The following is a 19,374-nucleotide window of genomic DNA, read 5'->3' on the forward strand; positions in this document are numbered from 1 at the left end:
ATATTTGAGCCTTCCTTCCCTGAGAGGCTTCTGCCTTACAAAGGTTTTACTGTATTACATCTAGATATTTGTACAAGGATCCTACGAACCGGGAATGATTCTCCATCACCCTTCTTCCATTAAGATATGACACAACAGCCAAAGCATAGATGTCATGCTCTACACCAAGGTATTCTGAGAAAAACTCTGAACTTCCAGTTTTGGCAAAATCAAACACTATGCAATGGAAAAAATACATCCCACTATTAACACCTATCAACATGATCAACACCTATATTATACCTTTAAAAGCTTGTATTAGGAGAGGGGGGAGATTGAAAATAAATAATCCAACTGTCCAATTCAGGAAGTTTGATAAAACCACAACTGGGCACAGCCAAAAAAGCAAGAATGTCAGATAAAAGATAACTACACAAAAGTATTATTCCTATATACCTAAAACAACCAATCAAATAATTGAAAAAAGATGCCACTTACTACAGCAAAAATTATAAGATACATGTATCACACTCTTTATAGAAAAAAATATTAATTACTTCTAGGCTCTACAGTCATTCATGGGAAGACTCACAGCAGTCAATTTTCTTCAAATTAATCTGTTATTCCAATGCAACACAAATAAGATCCACATAAGCAAATATATATATGCAAATATAAGCATAAAATAAATGATTTAGACTAGCTGACAGTATGTAAATTCGGATTAGTAAGAGGATTTTATTATCACCACTATCAGAACTTAACAGCTACTAAGGGATATGAGGAAAATGGGCCCATTTAAAAATATAATAATACCAAAACCAAAAAAATCAAACCCATTGTCACTGAGTCGATTTTGACTCACAGCAACCCTAAAGGAGGACAGAATAGAACTGCCTCATACGGTTTCCAAGGCTGGTGGCTTGGAATGGTTAAGAACTCAGCTGCTAACCAAAAGGTTGGCAGTTCAAATCCACCAGCTGCTTCCCGGAAACCCTATGGGGCAGTTCTTCTCTGTCCTATAAGGTCACTATGAGTTGGAATTGACTTGATGGCAATGGGTTTAGTTTGGGTTTTCTTTAATCTTCATGGAAACGGATTGCCACATCTTTCCCCCACAGAGTGGCTTGTGGGATCAAACTGCCAACCTTTCTTTTAGCAGGCTAGCGCTTAACCATTGCACCACCAGGGCTCCTTGCACATTAATTACTGCAAATGATTTTCAATGGCATGTCTTAAATGCAGTGAATGTCTGTGACTCAGGGATGCTAAAGGCAGCCCTAGGACATTTAAGCTAAATGATCAGAAGTGCACCAAAATATGTAAATAACATTTGCATCTCTACATCTTACTTCATTTGTTCTTCAGCAAAGCCATTGGTGCCCAAGATGATGCTGTGTTTATAATTTAGCAAACTTACTTTCCATTTTAAAAAACATTAAACAATATAAGATACTAGAGTTTCAGCAGCTTTAAACTATAAATAACTATGTAATCATATTCGTGTTCTTCTTTTCATATGGAAAAAAGAAATAACACTCCTATAACCTATGAAAGAGTGTAATTCAAAACTTACCCATATATGACGAAAGGATGTTTTATGATCTTTGCTATTTTTGCAGATGGGCTGCTGCTATTTTTTATTTTACTGACGAAAGTAAATCATTTGCAAACAAGTTTACTTTTCTAAGAACTCAACTAAAATTCTTATTCTGTATTTGAAAATTAATCATCACTGCCTTTATTCCAGCAGGCCTTAAAGGATCTGGTACGTCTGACATTATGATAATTAATATGCTCCTACCAACTTCCAGTCCCCTTTTGGGCACAAGGTAATGCCCAAATTACACAATGAATCTGCCCAGGACAGGACGACTACTGGTAATGGCAGAATGGGTCACTCAGAACTCTTCAGAGGAGGAAAACTTGACAAAACATTATTTAAATCTTCTTTACAATATTAAATAGCTAAAAAGATGTTGGGGAATTACCAGGGTCACATCAGATTGGCAAAAATTGAAAAGCTTGATAATTGCTGTTGGTAAGGCTGTGGGCAAGCAGGTACTCTCATACTCTCATACATTACTGATGGGAAGGCAAAACGGTAGACTCCAATGTAAAGAATTCTGGCAGTATCTGACAAAACTTATATATGTATTTACCCTTCAATCCCACAATCACCCTTACAGGAATTTACCCTGAAGTTACGCTGCCATCAACTGGAAATTACATATGCACAGATTATTTATCCTAGCACTGTTTATACTTGTAAAATATTAGAAACTACCTAAATGTCCAAACATAGGAAACTGGTTGACTAAACCATGGTACACATACACATGGTGGAGTACTATCATGCCCTAAGAAGGAACAAGATTCTCAATGAGCGGATACGGAGTAATTTCCAACATGTACTGTTAAATGAAAAAAGCAAAATGCAAAAAAGTATACACAGTACGTACCTTTTGTGTAAAAAAGGGGGGGAAATAAGAAATCATATATTCCCTTTACAAACGAAACACTGAGAGAGTACGTGAGAAAACAATGAAGTTGGTTGCCTACAAGGTCGGGGAGAGTAGAATAGAGCAGTGATGGAGTAGAAGGGATATATATTTGAGCAAAGGGAGTCAGGCTATTTTAAATATATCTTTGTCTATACTTTTGACTTTTGGAAGCATGTTAATGCTCTACATTTTCAAAAAATTAAAACCATCAAGGAAGGGAAGGGAACAAGAAAACCTTAAATTGAAAGCAAACTGGTATTAATCAACTCAACTGTATTTCAAATCAGTATTATAACCACACTGAAAGGCGGGGATTTGGAGGAGTCGTCAAATCCCTCATGAACACAGTATTGGCACATACTTTCAGTCTTGGGTGGCACTTAGGGGATCAGGTGAGTGAGGGGAGGGTTCACCAAAAAACTTCTGGGGTCATTAGGTTTGTTTTTTGTGTTAGTTTAGATGAAGCCAATTCCATAATGATTTCAGATGTATTATTGGGTTGAAGGAGCACTGGTGGCACAGTAGTAAAGCGCTCAGCTGCTAACTGAAATGTCAGTGGTTTGACCCCACCAGCCGCTCCATGGGAGAAATATGTGGCAGTCTGCTTCCATGTAGATGTACAGCCTTGGAAATCCTATAGGGCAGTTCTACTCTGTGTTTTAGGGTCACTGTGAGTTGGAATAGACTCTATAGCAGTGGGTTTAGGTATTGGATTGAGCAAATGAGAAAATTCAATGATGTTACTGGGAGCTAGTCTTCACTAAAAAAAGCACAGACACGTGAATATGAAATGAGGGAAGGCAGAAAAGAATCATCTGTGGGCGGACTGAATCAGGAGGTATCAGTGTGAACTCATGATCTCAAAATACATGTATGTGCATGTACATGCAGTGACATGTGTGCACGTATATATATAAGCATGTATATGGGTATATGTATATACGTGTGTGTGTGTTTACATGTGTATATACATTCATATATTTCCTAGCTCTGTATTTTGGAAGGGCCTAGAAGCTTAGAAGCTAAGACATCCTAGTAGAGAGCAGTACACTTAGTGACCCAATCCTGGTCTCATATATTATTCTCCACTAAAGGGAGCCAGGACTCCTAAGAGAAATGACTGATTCCAGGGCCACAGCAGAGGAGTTACAAGCTAAGCCTAGAATACCTTGTTGTGCCAGAAGGAAAGTGCTCACAAAATGATGGTGTATGTCACAAGGACACAGGTGCCAACTTTAAAGGGCTTGTACTGGCCAAAATCTGTTATAACTTTAACACCAATTAAATATAGTAATGAATCACAAGCCATTGATAAACACAGAAGTCTAGAGCAGACAGATTAACGGTCCCTCTAGATGCCCATATCCAAATTCCCAAAATCTGTCGACAGGCTGCTACCTTACAGGGCAAAAAGGACTTTGCAGATGTGATTGAGTTAAGGGCTTTGGGATGAGGAGGCTATGCTGTATTATCCAGATGGACCCAATGTAATCACCAGAGTCCCTATAAGTGGTAGGCTAAAGGGTCAGAGTCAGAGAAGGAGGTATGATAATTTAAGCAGAGGCCAGAGAGAGGAGGATTAAAAGAGTTTTTTGAAGATGCTATGCTGCTGACTTTGAGGATGAACAATGGGCCCAGGAGCCAAGAGATGCAGACAGCCTCTGGAAGCTAGAAAAGGTAGGGAAACAGATGCTCCATCAGCATGCCCGGACAAAACACAGGCCTGCTGACACCTTGATTTTAGCCCACTGAGATGGATTTGAAACCTCTGAATTTAAGAACTGTGAGAGAATAAACTGGTGTTGTTTTAAGCCATGAAATTTGTGATAATTTGCTACAAAAGCAAGAGGTAACTGATAGAGAATCCATGAGTCCATACCAATAAAAGACAGAAAAATAGATGACAGGCAGATATTAGATAGAGTAGAGGAAAAAGAACTGTTGCTAATTCTGATCACTTAACTTCACCAAAAAAGTAAAAAAGGCTTACTTTTACCAAGTCCTAAAACAACTTTTTTCACATTTGTGTACATTTTTAATTCAAGTATAACATACATACACGAAAGTGTACAAATCCTAAGTATAGAACACATTATTTACAAAATTGACACTCTCATGTAACTAGCACCCAGATCAAGCAACAAGGTATCACCAGGGCGTGACAAAGGTCCCTCAGAGCCCCTTCCAGTCACTACTTGTCCTAAGGGTAACCACTATCCTGACTTGAAATAAGATTAGTTTTCTCTGTTTTTATACTTAATGCAATTGGAATCATGGAAAACATATTTTTTGTATTTGTTATCTTTAGTTCAATATTAAGTTTGTGAGATTTACCCATGTTGTTAAATATAATTGTAGGCCATTCATTTTCTTTGCTGTATAGTATTCCATCTTATGACTATGCCATAATTTATTTATCCATTAGACTGCTGATGGGCACAGACAGTTTCCAGTTTGGGCTATTAGCATTCTTGCATATGTGTTTTGGTGAACATATGTTCACAATTCTATTGAACATACATTTAAAAGTATAATTGCTGAGTTAGAGTATATGCATATTTAGTGACAGTAGCTACTGTCAGTTTTCCAGAGTGGATGTGCCAATTTACACTCCCATGTATAGGTTCTAAAAAGGCTGATATAATTAGCCAAATTATTCAATATTTATTAGCTCCAGACTTTTAGTTTAAAAATTGACATAAACGACAGACTTTTCACAAAAAGGTATTAAGATTTAACTTGTTTTTTGAAGTTACAGAAACAAAAATATATTGTGGGTGAATTATGCTTATTATTATTGCCAGACCTTTCTAATAAAGAAATTACCTTCCTTTTTCCTTTTACTACTACTAACATTTTTTTAAAACCACCATGAGTGAAAACAAATTCTCCTTCCACACCAAATCATTGTGGTATTTCTGACTACTCTGTAGGCCACACTGATGATTTCTAATTCTGAGGCACTAAGTGGTCTAGACTCTTAGTTAAGGACTTATGCTCACCAAGAATTAATGTGTTTAGCTACTTCCATATGATAACAGTATTGATTAGGAGCCTTGAACAGTCTGTGCTAACATTTCAAACAATGCTATACTCCTTGGGGTGTTGAATCTTTACCTTGGTATTTTCCAGTCATGCTCAAGAAGAGGTAATTAGAGATTTCCCATGAGGAAGAGCACTGAAAAGTATTTTTTATGAAGGCTGTATGTTGCAATCATACTTTTTCTGTCATAATAGAGACTCTGGTTTCAATAACTGGTATGCTAGCATTTTATGAGTAGAAAATTAAGTAAATTGTAATGTAAATGTAAATGCAGAAATTTAAGAATATGTACTCTTAACGAATCAGCCATAAGGTTATTATTGCTCTTTAGACAAAAGAATTTTAACACCGGAGGAGGTAGTATCCCAATGAAAGGCTGAGAAACCACTGCTATGAAAATGACGTGACAGACAATATTTCTGGGAGTGGTGAGTTGGTTACTTAGACTACCTCTCTCACTGTAAACAATGAAAAATATAGTATTTTTATAAACTGAATATATATATATAATCAAAATATTAAAAAATACAAAATAAAAAATATCAAAACCCTAAAAACATTTAAGGTCTGAAAAGACAGTTGAGAACTCTCAGACCAATTTCTGAATGCAACCCTGTAACTAGAGAATTAAGCAGAAAGCGTTTGCCAATAATAAAAAAATGGGTCTTCAGTTGGGGCCACTAAGGCGAGAGAGATGGTAGTTTGGGTCCAGGTCCTCCCAGCACACAGAAACCTCCATACTAGGCCTCAGGGGACCCCCACAAATAAATTTCAAGGACAATGACCAGCAACTAGTACAAAATAATCACAGCTACAAGAAAGCAAGATAATTTGGGCATAACAAGATATACCAGACACCACAGAGAAAATGAGACTTTCACCATCTTCTCATAATGGAATTATCAGAAGCAGTGCAAAATAACTACATTTAACATGTGAATAAATAACAAATCATAAAGTATCTACAGGGAACACGAAACTCTAGAAAGCAATACAGTAAATTTGAAAAAAATAAAAGAACAATTTCTAGCAATGACAGAACTTCTACAAATAAAAAATGAACAAAATTAAAAACTCAATGTTTATATTTGGCAGCGGAATGGGCGTAATAGATAACAGAAACAGATCAAATGAAATTACCCAGAATACAACACAGAGGAAAAAAAGAGAATATACAGAAGAAAAAAAAAAGAAACAGTAAAAAGTGTGGAAAAAAACAGTAAAAAGGCAGAGCCAACACTGTGCCCTAGACAGATGCATCATGTCGTCCCTCTGCAGCAAAGACTCAAAAAACTAGGTACAACAGATACAAATGTCAATCCTACAACCCTAAGCATCAAATGAAGGAATAAAGGAGTACACCTAATGGACAAAGAAACTGAAGGAAAAGAGATAGAGTTGAGGCCTCCTGTCAACTAACACGGCACAGCGTCGCCACCTTGGAGCACAGCCATCAACGATCACAGACAAGGAGTACAGGAAGGCAGCTTCACGGAGCTCCCAACAGGAGACAAAGCACCCACACCTCCCCTCAGCCCACATTGCACCACTGTGGCTAGACTGCCACCCACCCGCCACTTTCTGCCTCCTACCAAGCCTTGTACAACACCCTACTCACTCTTCCTGCCATCCCACCCCCATTCACTGGCTACCCCTTTTTTTCTTTCTACCCCTTTTCTTATCTTTGTTTCCCCACCTAGCCCCATACCACACTCCCCTTCCTGTCGGCTCTCACCATGCTGCCGCAACTGGAGCATCCCCATTTCAGGCCTGCTGCTGCACCGGACCCACACTGCCCCCCCAATCCTGCCACTCAAACAGCTACTGAACGGAGGGAAGCAAGCCCATACTACTCCCTGTGCAACACCCCCACCTATCTGGTGAGGGGCTGTGAATGCTCCCACACCACTGGACCAACATTAAGAGGCAGACAGTGGCCACCCAGTCTGCCCTGAGCCGCCTCAACAAACCAGTGTACAGTGAAGTAGGCTCACCCTGCATGCTGCTACCCTGCCCACTCGGACAAGGTGGTAAGAGCTATCATGCCCACAGACAAGCAAACAGCAAAGCACATCTGGTTGGCCCACGCTGGCATATCAAAACAAAACACAGAAGACGAGACAAACATACACATAATCAATAAATAAAATAATACCTTAATGTCTCAGAGACAGCAGACAATAGCGAAACATATAAAAAAGTAGGACAAGATGGCTCCAGCAAGTGACCAAGATAAAAGATCAGATGATCTTTCGGTAGAAGAAAAAGCAGTCGAACTCTCTGATACAGAATTAAAAAAGACTAATATTTAGGGCTGTCCAAGACATACAAAAGAGATCAAAGAAAACACAGATAAAACCAAGAAAAAAATACACAAAATCACGGAAAATACAGACAAAACCAACAAAAACATAGCCAAGATCAAGGAAAACACAGACAAAGCAAAAGAAGAATTCAGGAAAATAATACAAGAACAGAGCACCAAAATAAATCATTAGAAATCATACAAAAAACAGCAACTAGAAATCCAAAAGATAAACAGAAAATTTCAGAGATGGACAAGTCAAGAGAAGATTTTAGGGTCAAATCTGAAACAACAGAAGACAGAATCAGTGAGACTGAAGACAAATCATGTGCGCCGCCTACACTGAGGAAAAATCAGAGAGAAGAGAGTAAGGAAAACCTGAGAATTATTTGGAACACCATCAAGAGCAAAAATGTATGCACCACTGGAGTTCCAGAGCAGGGGGGAGAAAATGGAAAACACAGAGAAGACTACTGAAGATTCGCTGGCAGAAAACTTCCCAAATATCATGAAGGACAAAAAGCTGACCATTCAAGATGCTCAACAAACCCCATATATGATAGATTCCAAAAGAAAGTCACCAAGACTTAGCATAAACACATTTGCCAAAACCAAAGACAAAAAAAGAATTCTGAGAACAGCTCAAGAAAAACAAAAAGTCACACAAAGATGAAACAATAAGACTAAGCTCTGATTAACCAAAAAGCCAAAGTCATTGCCGTCAAGTCAATTTCAACTCATAGCGACCCTATAGGAGAGAGAAGAACTGCCCCACAGGGTTTCCAAGGAGCACCTACTGAATTCGAACTGCCGACCTTTTGGTTAGCAGCTGTAGCACTTAACCACTATGCCACCAGCGTTTCCAAGCTCTGATTACTTAACAGAAACTATGCAGGCAAAAAGGCAATGGGATGATATATGTAAAACCTTTAAAGAAAAAAATGCCAACAGGAGTAATATATCCTGCAAAACTCACTCTCAAATACGATGGAGAAATTAGGACATCTCCAGGTAAAATAAAATTAAGTGAATTTGTAAAAATCAAGCCAAATTTATAAGAAATATGAAAGGGAGCCCTTCAGTTAGAGAACCAACAACATCAGACAACAACTGGAGTCTAGGACACAGGAGAGCATCAGCCAGATACCCACCTAGGTAAAGAACTCTCAATAATAAAACGAAGATAAAGACTTAAAACAGGAAAATCAAGACATCGATCTGTAAATGACAACAATATCAAAACAATAAAATGAGGAATAAACACTGCAGGTACAGAACTTTCGAATGGAAAGGAAGTCAAAGTGATATCAAGTAATAAAAGCCTGGTTCACACTTAGGAAGATACAAGTAAGTTTCAAGGTAAACACAAAGAAAGTTAACAAACCTACCATCAGAATAAAAAAGGAAAGCAAAGTCTCAGTAAACACAAAATCTATAATAATTAAAGAAAAGAGCAGAAGGTTCACAAACAAAACCTCAGCACAGGAAAGTAAGAGGAACAGAGAAAACATCAGCACCACAAAAAAAAAAAAAAAAAAGGCAGCAATAAACTCACACCCATCAATAATTACACTGAATGTAAATGGCTTAAATGCATGTGTAAAAAGACAAAGAGTAGCAGAATGAATAAAAAAGCACAACTCATCAATATGCTGTCTATAACAAACACATCTTAGACACAAATATATTAAAAATCAAAGGATGGAAAAATTATACCAAGGAAACAGTAACCAAAAAAGAGCAGACATGGCAATACTAACCTTAGATAAAATAGACTTTACGGCAAAATCAACCATAAAAGACAAGGAAGGACATTATATGATGATTATAGGGACAATCTACAAAAGAGACAATCTTAATAAATATCTACACACCCAACAACAGGGTTCCAAAATACATAAAAGAAACTGTAACAGCACTGAAAACAGAAATAGACAATTCCAAAATAATAGTAGAAGACTTCATGTCACTCTCAGGAAAAGACAGAACATCTAGAAAGAAACTCAGTAAAGATACAGAAAATCTAAAGGCCACAATCAACCACAGCCTCCTGAACTGTGAGAAAATAAATTTCTCTTTTGTAACCACCCACATGTGGTATTTCTGTTACAGCAGCACTAGCAAACTAAGACAGAGATGTTGGAGGGAAAAAAATTAAAAAAGATATACCGGGCATATATTGACCCAAAGAAAGTTGGTATGATTATATTAAAACTGGACAAAACAGGCCATTAAGGCAAATGCATTACTAGAGATAGAGCTCACTTCTCAATGATAAAACTTCCATTTTATAAGATGACATAATATATCACACTGACACAAAGATCAAGAACAGACAAAACCGACCTATACTGTTTAGGAAAGCATACACAGGGCCACAGGAGAATGCAAGGGAATGATTACTATGAAAGTGGGGATAGTGGTTACCTCTCAGGAGGGGACAGGGTTGTGACTGTGGAAAATGGAGAGTCAAGACTAGAATTCAAGTATTTCCAAATGATCTTCTAATAGTTTTCTCTAATACAGGAACTCAGACACATCTAAACAAGCCTTTAAATGCCAGATATATACATGCTTGAGACTTTGAAATGCCACTACTCTTGCCCCACCATCACCATCATAACGGAAACAAACGCAATCTTATTAAGATGTGAACAAAATGAAAAATAATAAGGAAGAGAATAACATGTTGAGAAAATTTTTTTACCTGAACAAATAAAAACTGGCAAAGAAAGAAGACCTCAGTAACTTAAAAAGGGACTGTGAAAAAAACACAAGGAGCATTTCTGTAGATTGCCTATTCAACCCTGGATAGGCAGTGATAACCCTATCTTAACGTTATAACATTTAAGGGGTTACATATTCTTAGAGATACTATTCCATAAAAACTTCAAGTATCTTAACCAGCATATAAAATTCGAGAACACAACCCTATCTTAACGTTATAACATTTAAGGGGTTACATATTCTTCGAGATACTATTCCATAAAAACTTCAAGTATCTTAACCAGCATATAAAATTCGAGAACACAGCCAATGGTACCTAAGTTTAAAAATAATGTCCAATGCAGAAAGCAAGATATGCAGTATCTTATAATTATAAATTGCAAGTTAATGTTTTATAAATTAATTTTTTTAATATACATTTAAGTTCAAATCAGAACTGAATTCTCTAATTTGAAGATACTGCAAGTCAAGAAAAGAGAGTATTTAAACAATGCAAAAAAGAAGGCTAAGTCAGGGGAAAGGGATAACATTAAGAAACAAATTCCAGAATCCTTGTATCTACACGTGATCCTCCAAGGGTCAACTCATTTTTCTTTAATTCACAACTTCTTTTTTAAAACACAATTTTAATTTCTAAATTCAGTACTTTTATTCATCATTACTGCCGGCAGTCCCTGACTCATGAATGATTAATTATTGTCTAAAACTTTGCCTGTAGGTTACTTGTCTGAATTTTGAAAAACATTTTCCCACCAAAACCTCTTCTATGTTATGTCTAGGACACGAATATTATTATCCAAAAGTGTTCACCTGTGTTTGGGACAAATGCTAATTAGGACAGGACACTGGGACAACAGGCAGAAGCTGGAGCACAAGACACTCATCTTCCCGGTACCAAATCATCAGTCCTTCAATGGAAGAGTGGGAAGGGACCCAAGAGGATCCTTGAGAGAACCATGGGACCATGGGTCCACTTCATGATAGACTCTAGGAACAACCACTGCCTGGTGAAACTTGATACTGTTCTTTGCACTGCAACCCTCTTCCAACCAAGCTCCTCTTCTCTGGGGCTCCTGCTAATGGGAACATAACCCTGTTGCTACTGAGTCAATTCTGGCTCATAGCGACCCTATGGGACACAACAGAACTGCCCTATAGGGTTTTCAAGGCTGTAAATCTTTACCAAAGCAGACTACCACATTTTTCTCCCAATAGCAGCTGATAGGTTCAAATCACCAACTTTTCAGTTAGCAGCAGAGTACTTAACTTTACCACCGAGCCACCATGGCATCTATGAGAACATACTGGTAGTCTTTTCTTCCCTTCTCTAAAGCCAGCACCCAGCTCACTGAAGGATCCCTCTAAGACAGTGATTTTCAAATGGAGTCAATTTTGCCTCCAAGAGGACATTTGGCAACAAGTAGAGACATTTTTTGGTTATCATAATCTGATTGGGGGGTTGAGGGAGCACCTGAGTGCTACTATCATCTAGTGGACAGAGACATCCTACAGACCTCATAGCAAAGAATTATCCCATCTAATGTCAACAGTGCCATGGTTGAGAAACCCAGCTCTAAGGGTTTATACTATTGGTTATAACAAGTAATTAGGCAATAAGGAAGAAAAGGCAGGCTGGAGAGTAAGGTGTGAACCAAGAGGGAAACAGAACAATGAGCGAGCCAAGAAAAATCCCAAGAAAGTCAGTAAGGAGGGAGGGGGTTTCCTATGTTCAGCCTGCCGGGGGGCAGCTTTTCTGAATGGCTATTTCACATACAGGACATATATGCGTAAGTATCTAGAAACTAGGTTTCTTTATATACAGAATTTCCAAGCGAATGAAAAAGTGCTTTTACAAAAGCTGCCAGAACTGACCGTAGAACGATAGTCTTTCAATAAAATCGGATACTGTATTACTGCTTCAAAAGCCGACAATGTGATCTTGATAAATTCTTCTGACGCCGTCAGTCCTAGGAATGCAGTTAATTATTAGAGGTGCTTATTTACATGTTCTAAACCCAACATCAAAGTACTTCAAACAAAGACATATGTCTCAGGGTTTACTCACCTATGGCTCCATCTATGTTAGTCTCTCCTGAGTCTACTGATTTAATATGGCTCTGTTAAAAAATTTTTTTAAATTTTAATAAATGGGTGCTTCAAAATAACTCTGAAATAAAATACATCATTACTGTTTTATCTGAAATGGTACCTGTCACTCTTAATAAGTCATGCATAGTATTAAATACTGTACACATACCATAAACTTTTTAAAAATAAGATTATATTAAATGCTATACATAAATCATAAACTATAATCATTTTAAAAGATACAAATCACTATTAATGAGATTTAATGCTGGAATAAACTCAATAGTAATGTAATACAAGCACAGAAAGGTCAACCTGCAAAAGGGAGGATAACCCGATTGATAACATAACCACTCCCAAGAATATCCCACACTTGTTCAGTCTCTAACTTGGAAGTTAGTGAGAACGACGCTCAAGCAGCTGAAATACTCCCCTGAAGGGAAAGTCATGCCTTAGCTACCTAGACAACAAACTGCATCAGGACACATCAATTTAGATCTCAAGGCCTGTCTTCAAATTTCACCACTGCTCTTAGTCCTGCCTAGACACCTCCTAGGAGCCCTGGTAGCACGGTAGTGAGGCCTCGGACACTAACTGAAAGGTCAGTGGTTCTAATCCACCAGCCGCTCCATGGAAGAAAGATGTGGTACTCTTCTTCTGTAAAGATTACAGCCTGGGGAACCCTACAGGGCAGTTCTAGTCTGTCCTGTAGGGTCGCTATGAGTCGGAAACGACTGGACAACAATGGGTCAGATACCTCCTACCCTAACGCCAACCCCATTATCTGCGCTCCCACACAGCAGGCTCCCGCCACCTCTGCAGGCAGGCCCGAGGCAGCTCAGCTGCTGCTCAGTGAGGCCGGTGCTCCCTGGGTGACTGTGAGTCCCCAGCAACTGCTCAGGAGAGACCAGGTGCTCCGTCGCCATGATCTGAGGAAGCAATCACTACATGGCGCCAGCAGGCCAACGCACCAAATCAGTGCTGTGCAGGTACCCGGCAACAGAGTTCTCGCCTTTAGCTCACAAAGTAATACACATGTGTAAACATATACTATAAAATGCTGCTGGAATAAAAAAATATATAAGCAAGCAATTAGCCCAGAGCAGGAAGCAGCTCTACTATGATCCAAAGGTTTTACTTAAAATATTTGATACATACAAAATACATGTAACATATACAAAACAACACGTGCATCTTTTATGTTATATGGCCTCCTTAAGAAAATCCTTGAGCCCACCACTCAAGAACTAGAGCATTGCCCATTCTTTGCTGTGCTCCCCACTCTCCCAACTTCCCTTTCCCCTAGAACTAACTACCATCATGAACTTATCATCTCCTTGGTATTTTTTTTTAATAGTTTTACCACATACACATGTGTCGCTAAGCAGTATACTGTTTGTTGGGGGTTATTTTGAACTTTACTGAAATGATATCAAACTATATATAATTCATGTAAATCAAACAGTATGTAGCCATTAAAATGTTTTAAAAAAAAATTCTTTAATGATATGGGAAAATACTTATGATACAATGTTAAATGCAAAAGAGGCACAATAGAAATCTATATAGATATACACAGCACAGTCTCAACCACATGTATTTACATGTCATAAATATGTGTTACGTCATTCACAAATAGTTTATTTTACATGCAAATGCACACGTGAATAGAAAACACTATAAGAACACAACAATGCATTAAAAACGGTTGTGTGTGAGTGTGGCATTAAGGGTGATTTTATATTTTCTTCAAATTTCCCTATAATTTTCTGAAGCAAGCATGTATATGTCATAATTTAAATAAGCACATATTATCTTTAAAAAGAGGAAATCTTTAAATAAAGACATCTAATGTCTCGGTGTAAAGAAAATCTGAGAGCCTAGAAAGTGCAAGCTCTTTGAAAACTGAAAATACAGAGTACTTTGAATTCTTTTGTTCAGCTTACCAAACCAAACCAAACCCACTGCCGTCAAGTCGACTGCGACTCACAGCGACCCTATAGGACGGAGTAGAACTGCCCCACAGAGTTTCCACGAGTACCTGGCGGATTCGAACTGCCAAACTCTTGGTCAGCCTACAGATACACACACAAAAAAAAAGACTTGAAAAGGCAATGAAAACTTTTCATGATAAGCTGGTTGAAAAAATTGGTTTCACAAAATTCCAAAATGGGTACACAACTTTTGTAGAATAAATTTGGATTTCATGAATTTAAAAAATCACAAAGAGAGGTGGGTTGATGCATACACACCTACGTCTCTATGGATTACTAAGGAAACAAGGAAGGAACAGAAAGTATGTACGCTATGATGTTCTCAATGCAGGTTTTTTTTTTAAAGAATAGATAGATGTCACACAAATGCTGGTAACGGGAACTATAATTTTCAAGGAAGAAATCCCAGGAAACCACTTACAATGGTTCTCTCTGGAGAGAGGGAAAGCTGAGATGGGAGGTGTACTTCTACTTTTTGTCTTCTGTTTCTGTACTGCTACAATTTTCTAACCACGTGCATATCTTTTTTTCTTAAATGTCAACAACAGTTATCTAGATGGCGAAATTATGAACTTCTTTGTACTTATTTTCTTCCTCATTCTTTCCCTATTAAACGAGAGAATCCCTACTGAATGTTGCATTGATTGATCAATTTTAATGTCTTCTGATATATTCTTTATTCACAGTGTAATAGCAAGGAATCAGGTGAGAGTGAGGATGGGGTAGGAGGCGTTAGAGATTCAAGGAGAGAAGAGAAGGTAAGAATAGTCATCTAGGCAACCAGGAGGTATATAAATTAGTACAGTGAGAGAGATAACACAAGTCTGCAAAGACGACTCACTTGAGATGAGTAATCATGAATTCAAGGTAACACTAGTGATTTTCATTGTGTTTTTCTCTAGCCATATATCAATTTAGCCTCTCAAAGCAGGGGTAGAGTAGGTGAAGAATTAAATTTAAACAGGATTATGGTCTACCAGCAGAGGAAAAAGGAGGGAGAGAGAGAGAGAAGGGAGTTACGGGTATACGCAAGGCAGTGATTAACCAGGGAGTCTCAGCTAAATAAGGAGAAACATGAGGAAGTAGGCCCACGGGGGACATGAGGAGACAGTGAATGGAAAAGTGGCAGGACTACTGTAACTCTCCAAGGAATCACAGGGATCTTGGAGTTGGGGAGCAGAGGAAGTGAGTTAGAAATCAGAGGTGGGAGCCCCTGAGAGGTGCAAACAATGTGCTCAGCTGCTAACTGAAAGGCTGGCAGTTCTAGTCCATCCAGAGGCTCCTTGGAAGAAAGTCCTGGCAATATACTTCTGAAAAGTCAGCCACTGACAACCCTATGGAGCACAGCTTTACCCTGACACTGACACACACGGGATCACCAGGAACTGGAATCAACTCAATGGAAACTGGCTTTTTTTTCTTTTATTCAGACAGTGGGATACTAAAAATAAGGTCATGAGTCTGATCATGGGTGTTGGCAACTAAGGAAGGGGGAAGGCAAACAGAGGGAAAGTGGAGGTGAAGGAGCTGCGAGGCTGAAGTACTGAGTGGATCTTCTGCAGGGTTATCAGATTCTCCAAGAATGACGACAGGAGCAGCATGCAGAGACTGACAGTGAGCTCAGTGCTAAATAATGTTGAGGAATGAGGGTCAATAACATAGAAGTCTGCAGATGACTACAGCCCAGGGGTAACACGGGGTATCTTCTGATGGCTCAAGCTTCAAAGCTGGGGCTTTAGCAGAGGAGCAAGAGGATGAGGCAGCAAACAGCCCCCAACTGGAGGGTAAAAGTGAAGCTGTGCCTCTAGGGAGGGTCAGTGCTCTTCAATATTATGCAATATCCCCTCAAAGAAGCTAAAAATAAGCTCCTGTAGCACAACTGAGTATATGAATTCATGGTTTGTTGGCGGGAGTGGGGGGAGAAGGGAGGAAGGCGGTGGAGAGAGAGAGAGAGAGATAACAGAGGAAGGAAGAAGGTGAAGGGGGGGAGCAGGCAGGTGGGCAGACAAAGAAAGACAAAAAAAGTGAATATTTGTGTGGCAACAAATAAATATGAACTATCATATTTAAAAATATATGAGTGCTTTCTCTCTCAAACTGCTTCATGTACAATAGAAGTCAATTTATCAACAAGCTAGCATTCACATGTAATGAAAATATGAAGAGGGCAAGAAACATGTCCTTTAATAATTATCTTAACATCCAAAATATGTAGCACACATACAATAAAGGGTTAAGTAAAAATTTGCTAACGATGAAGATTAAAATTATACTCTTTTATGAAAATCTATTGGAATAATTGTATCATCCACCTCATTCACAGTGCTGTTCCAAGGACTGGGGTGGGAAACTATAAACTGGCACGATCCCCTGAAGTCACCTTTAAACCAAACAATAGTTTAGATTGATTAGAAAAAAAAAAAAAAAAGCCTGCTTTGGGCATCATTCTTCTTTCAAGAATTATCCATAAGTGATCAAATTGACAACAGCAACTAGAAGGGTTAGATGAAAACCTTTGGGGCAATGAGTTTTGTTAATGATTGGGAAATAATTTGGAAAAAGGTATCAAGAAAGGTGGCACAACTTGAAGAATGTAACCAATGTCACTGAATTACACATGTAGAAACCGAATTGGGTGTATGTCTTGTTATGTATATTTGCACCAAAAATTTTCTTTATAAAGGACTGGGGTGGGGAAGAGGGAGAGGAGAGAGGAAAAAAGCATAGGAAATAACTCCTTCCCTTGGAAAGTTTATATTTGGAATCGATAATGATGACAGTTGCCCAACATGGCAAATGTAATTAATGCTACTGAACTGAACTGGACACTTAAAAATGGTTGAAATGGCATATGTCTTATTATACACATATTCTACCATAGTTTAAAAAAAAATGGTTAAAATGACAAATGTTTTGTTGTATGTATTTTACCACAGCAATTTTTTTTAAAAAGAATGCTATAAGATACTAAGTATAAAGTGACCATTGCATGAATAAGATGAAATGAATGGCAAACATTTCTTTTGTTTTCCTTTTATTAGGAAATTGGAATTGTGCTGCTTTTTTTGTAGAAAAATGTAACCATTACACAACCATTACACTTTTATAAACTAATGAGGCCAGAACTTGAGAACAAACACAACAAAATCCTCTTCCTCAACTCATTAATCAAGCAGCGTTTTGAAAAGGGCACAAGAAATACAAGGTACATTAGGATAATACACATCATGTGTTCCCTAATATATTATCTTAAAGTCGTAACTTCCCGTTTTCCAACCCAACTCAACAGAAGTCCAAAAAAAGTACGACATTCACCATAGAATCTCCCCATAAGCCTTCCCCTGATACCTCACTGCTAAAGCACAGACACAGAGGTAGGCACAACGATATACCACCTAGGCCAATAAGAAGTTAAAATAGCAACTGTCAGCTGGGTAAGCCCTCTTCTGCCTAGAGCCTTTGAAAGCTTGACAATGGTTTACTTGGGAAAGAGGGTTTACGAAAAGTTAATTCCTATAGTTTATACCCCCAAATATAAAAAGTATCCTGAATATTTCCACCAAAAAAATTTTTAAAAGATAGCTACAGTCAAACAGGCAAATCATTCTCTGGTGCCACTATGAAGGCTGAAGCTGATGCGAAGCCCAGTTCCAATCCCCTTCCAGTCTGCTCCTTAAGGAACCTCTTAGTGATTGGAGTTCAAACCAACTCTGACCTACAGAGGCGGACCAGGCTTGAAAGCCTCAAATTAAAGGACCACATATTTACCATAATGCAGTATAGAAAATATTTCTTCATCTCCAAATGGACCAACAAGGCTTTCAAGGCACAACACTAAGTAAGTATGAACAGACCGTTCCTTCGCATCATCAGACAGAAGCAGCACAGAAAACCACAAGTGCTCTGGACAGGTTCAGAAGTCCATGTTCTGGGGACCGGTCTACAGAACGTTTATAACAGCTGTATGGTCAAAACTAAGCGAAATATCAAATAAGCTTAGGAAACCTTCATTTAAGCAAAACTAAAACTTCTTTTAAAGCAGGAAACTGAAGAGGCTTTACTGTGCTCATCTGCACTGTGACTTTCTAAGGCGCTGTGGGGTGTTGGATGATTTGGCCATGCCTCATGGCCTCAGTAGGGCACTGTGACTTGAATAATATTTTTGGCATCTCCTGAATAGACTATGAGTCAACTTACAGACACAACATTCTTCCCTCAACACTGCACAATAATGTGCACAAAGTGCTGTGTGGATTAGTGAATCTAAGTCCTGAATTTTAGTGGATAACTCTCTCGCTTCCCTAGTATTTCATTACTGCCATCAACACTGAGAATAAGAAAGGTGAGTTCACAGGTAAGGTCAAACAACAGATGAACCAAAAAAAAAAAACCCATTGCCGTCGAGTCAATTCTGACTCATAGTGACCCCATGGGACAAAGCAGAACTCGCCCACAGGGTTTCCAAGGAGCACCTGGTAGATTTGAACTGCTGACCTTTTAGTTAGCAGCTGTAGCTCTTAACAACTACACCATAGAATAAAAAGAATAATGAAAGAATTCTGGGAACTGGCCATGACTCAAATAAGGAAAATAGCTTGAAGGGAACCAAGAGGTCTTTTCCCTTTCATTTGGCTTAAGCTCCCTCCACATGGGTGAGATTATTGAAGAAAAAAACTACTAAAGACTTTTTTAATACATCAAATGACCTTTGAACCAGGAAACTTATTCCCCATT

The 19,374-nt window shown here is 38.4% G+C and overlaps 1 protein-coding gene across 10 annotated transcripts in view; it reads right to left on the reverse strand.

The window, feature by feature from the left end:
- ULK4 (unc-51 like kinase 4) overlaps nucleotides 1-19,374 on the reverse strand; it is a 710,695-nt gene that overhangs the window by 437,067 nt on the left and 254,254 nt on the right. For 8 of the 10 annotated variants that reach the window (XR_007514399.1, XM_049862196.1, XM_049862197.1 and 5 more), the window contains exons 26-27: nucleotides 12,624-12,675; nucleotides 12,431-12,525 (exon numbers count right to left, since the gene is read on the reverse strand). The exons of the other annotated variants lie outside the window; for them this stretch is intronic. Coding sequence is in view for 7 of the 8 variants with exons in the window: in XM_049862196.1 (XP_049718153.1) it covers nucleotides 12,431-12,525; nucleotides 12,624-12,675 (147 nt within the window). In the remaining variant the exon portion in view is untranslated. The remainder of the gene's footprint in view (nucleotides 1-12,430; nucleotides 12,526-12,623; nucleotides 12,676-19,374) is intronic. 10 annotated transcript variants of the gene reach the window in all.

This window comes from Elephas maximus, chromosome 20 (genome assembly GCF_024166365.1).
Source record: "Elephas maximus indicus isolate mEleMax1 chromosome 20, mEleMax1 primary haplotype, whole genome shotgun sequence".
In the NCBI taxonomy this organism is placed as follows: domain Eukaryota; kingdom Metazoa; phylum Chordata; class Mammalia; order Proboscidea; family Elephantidae; genus Elephas; species Elephas maximus.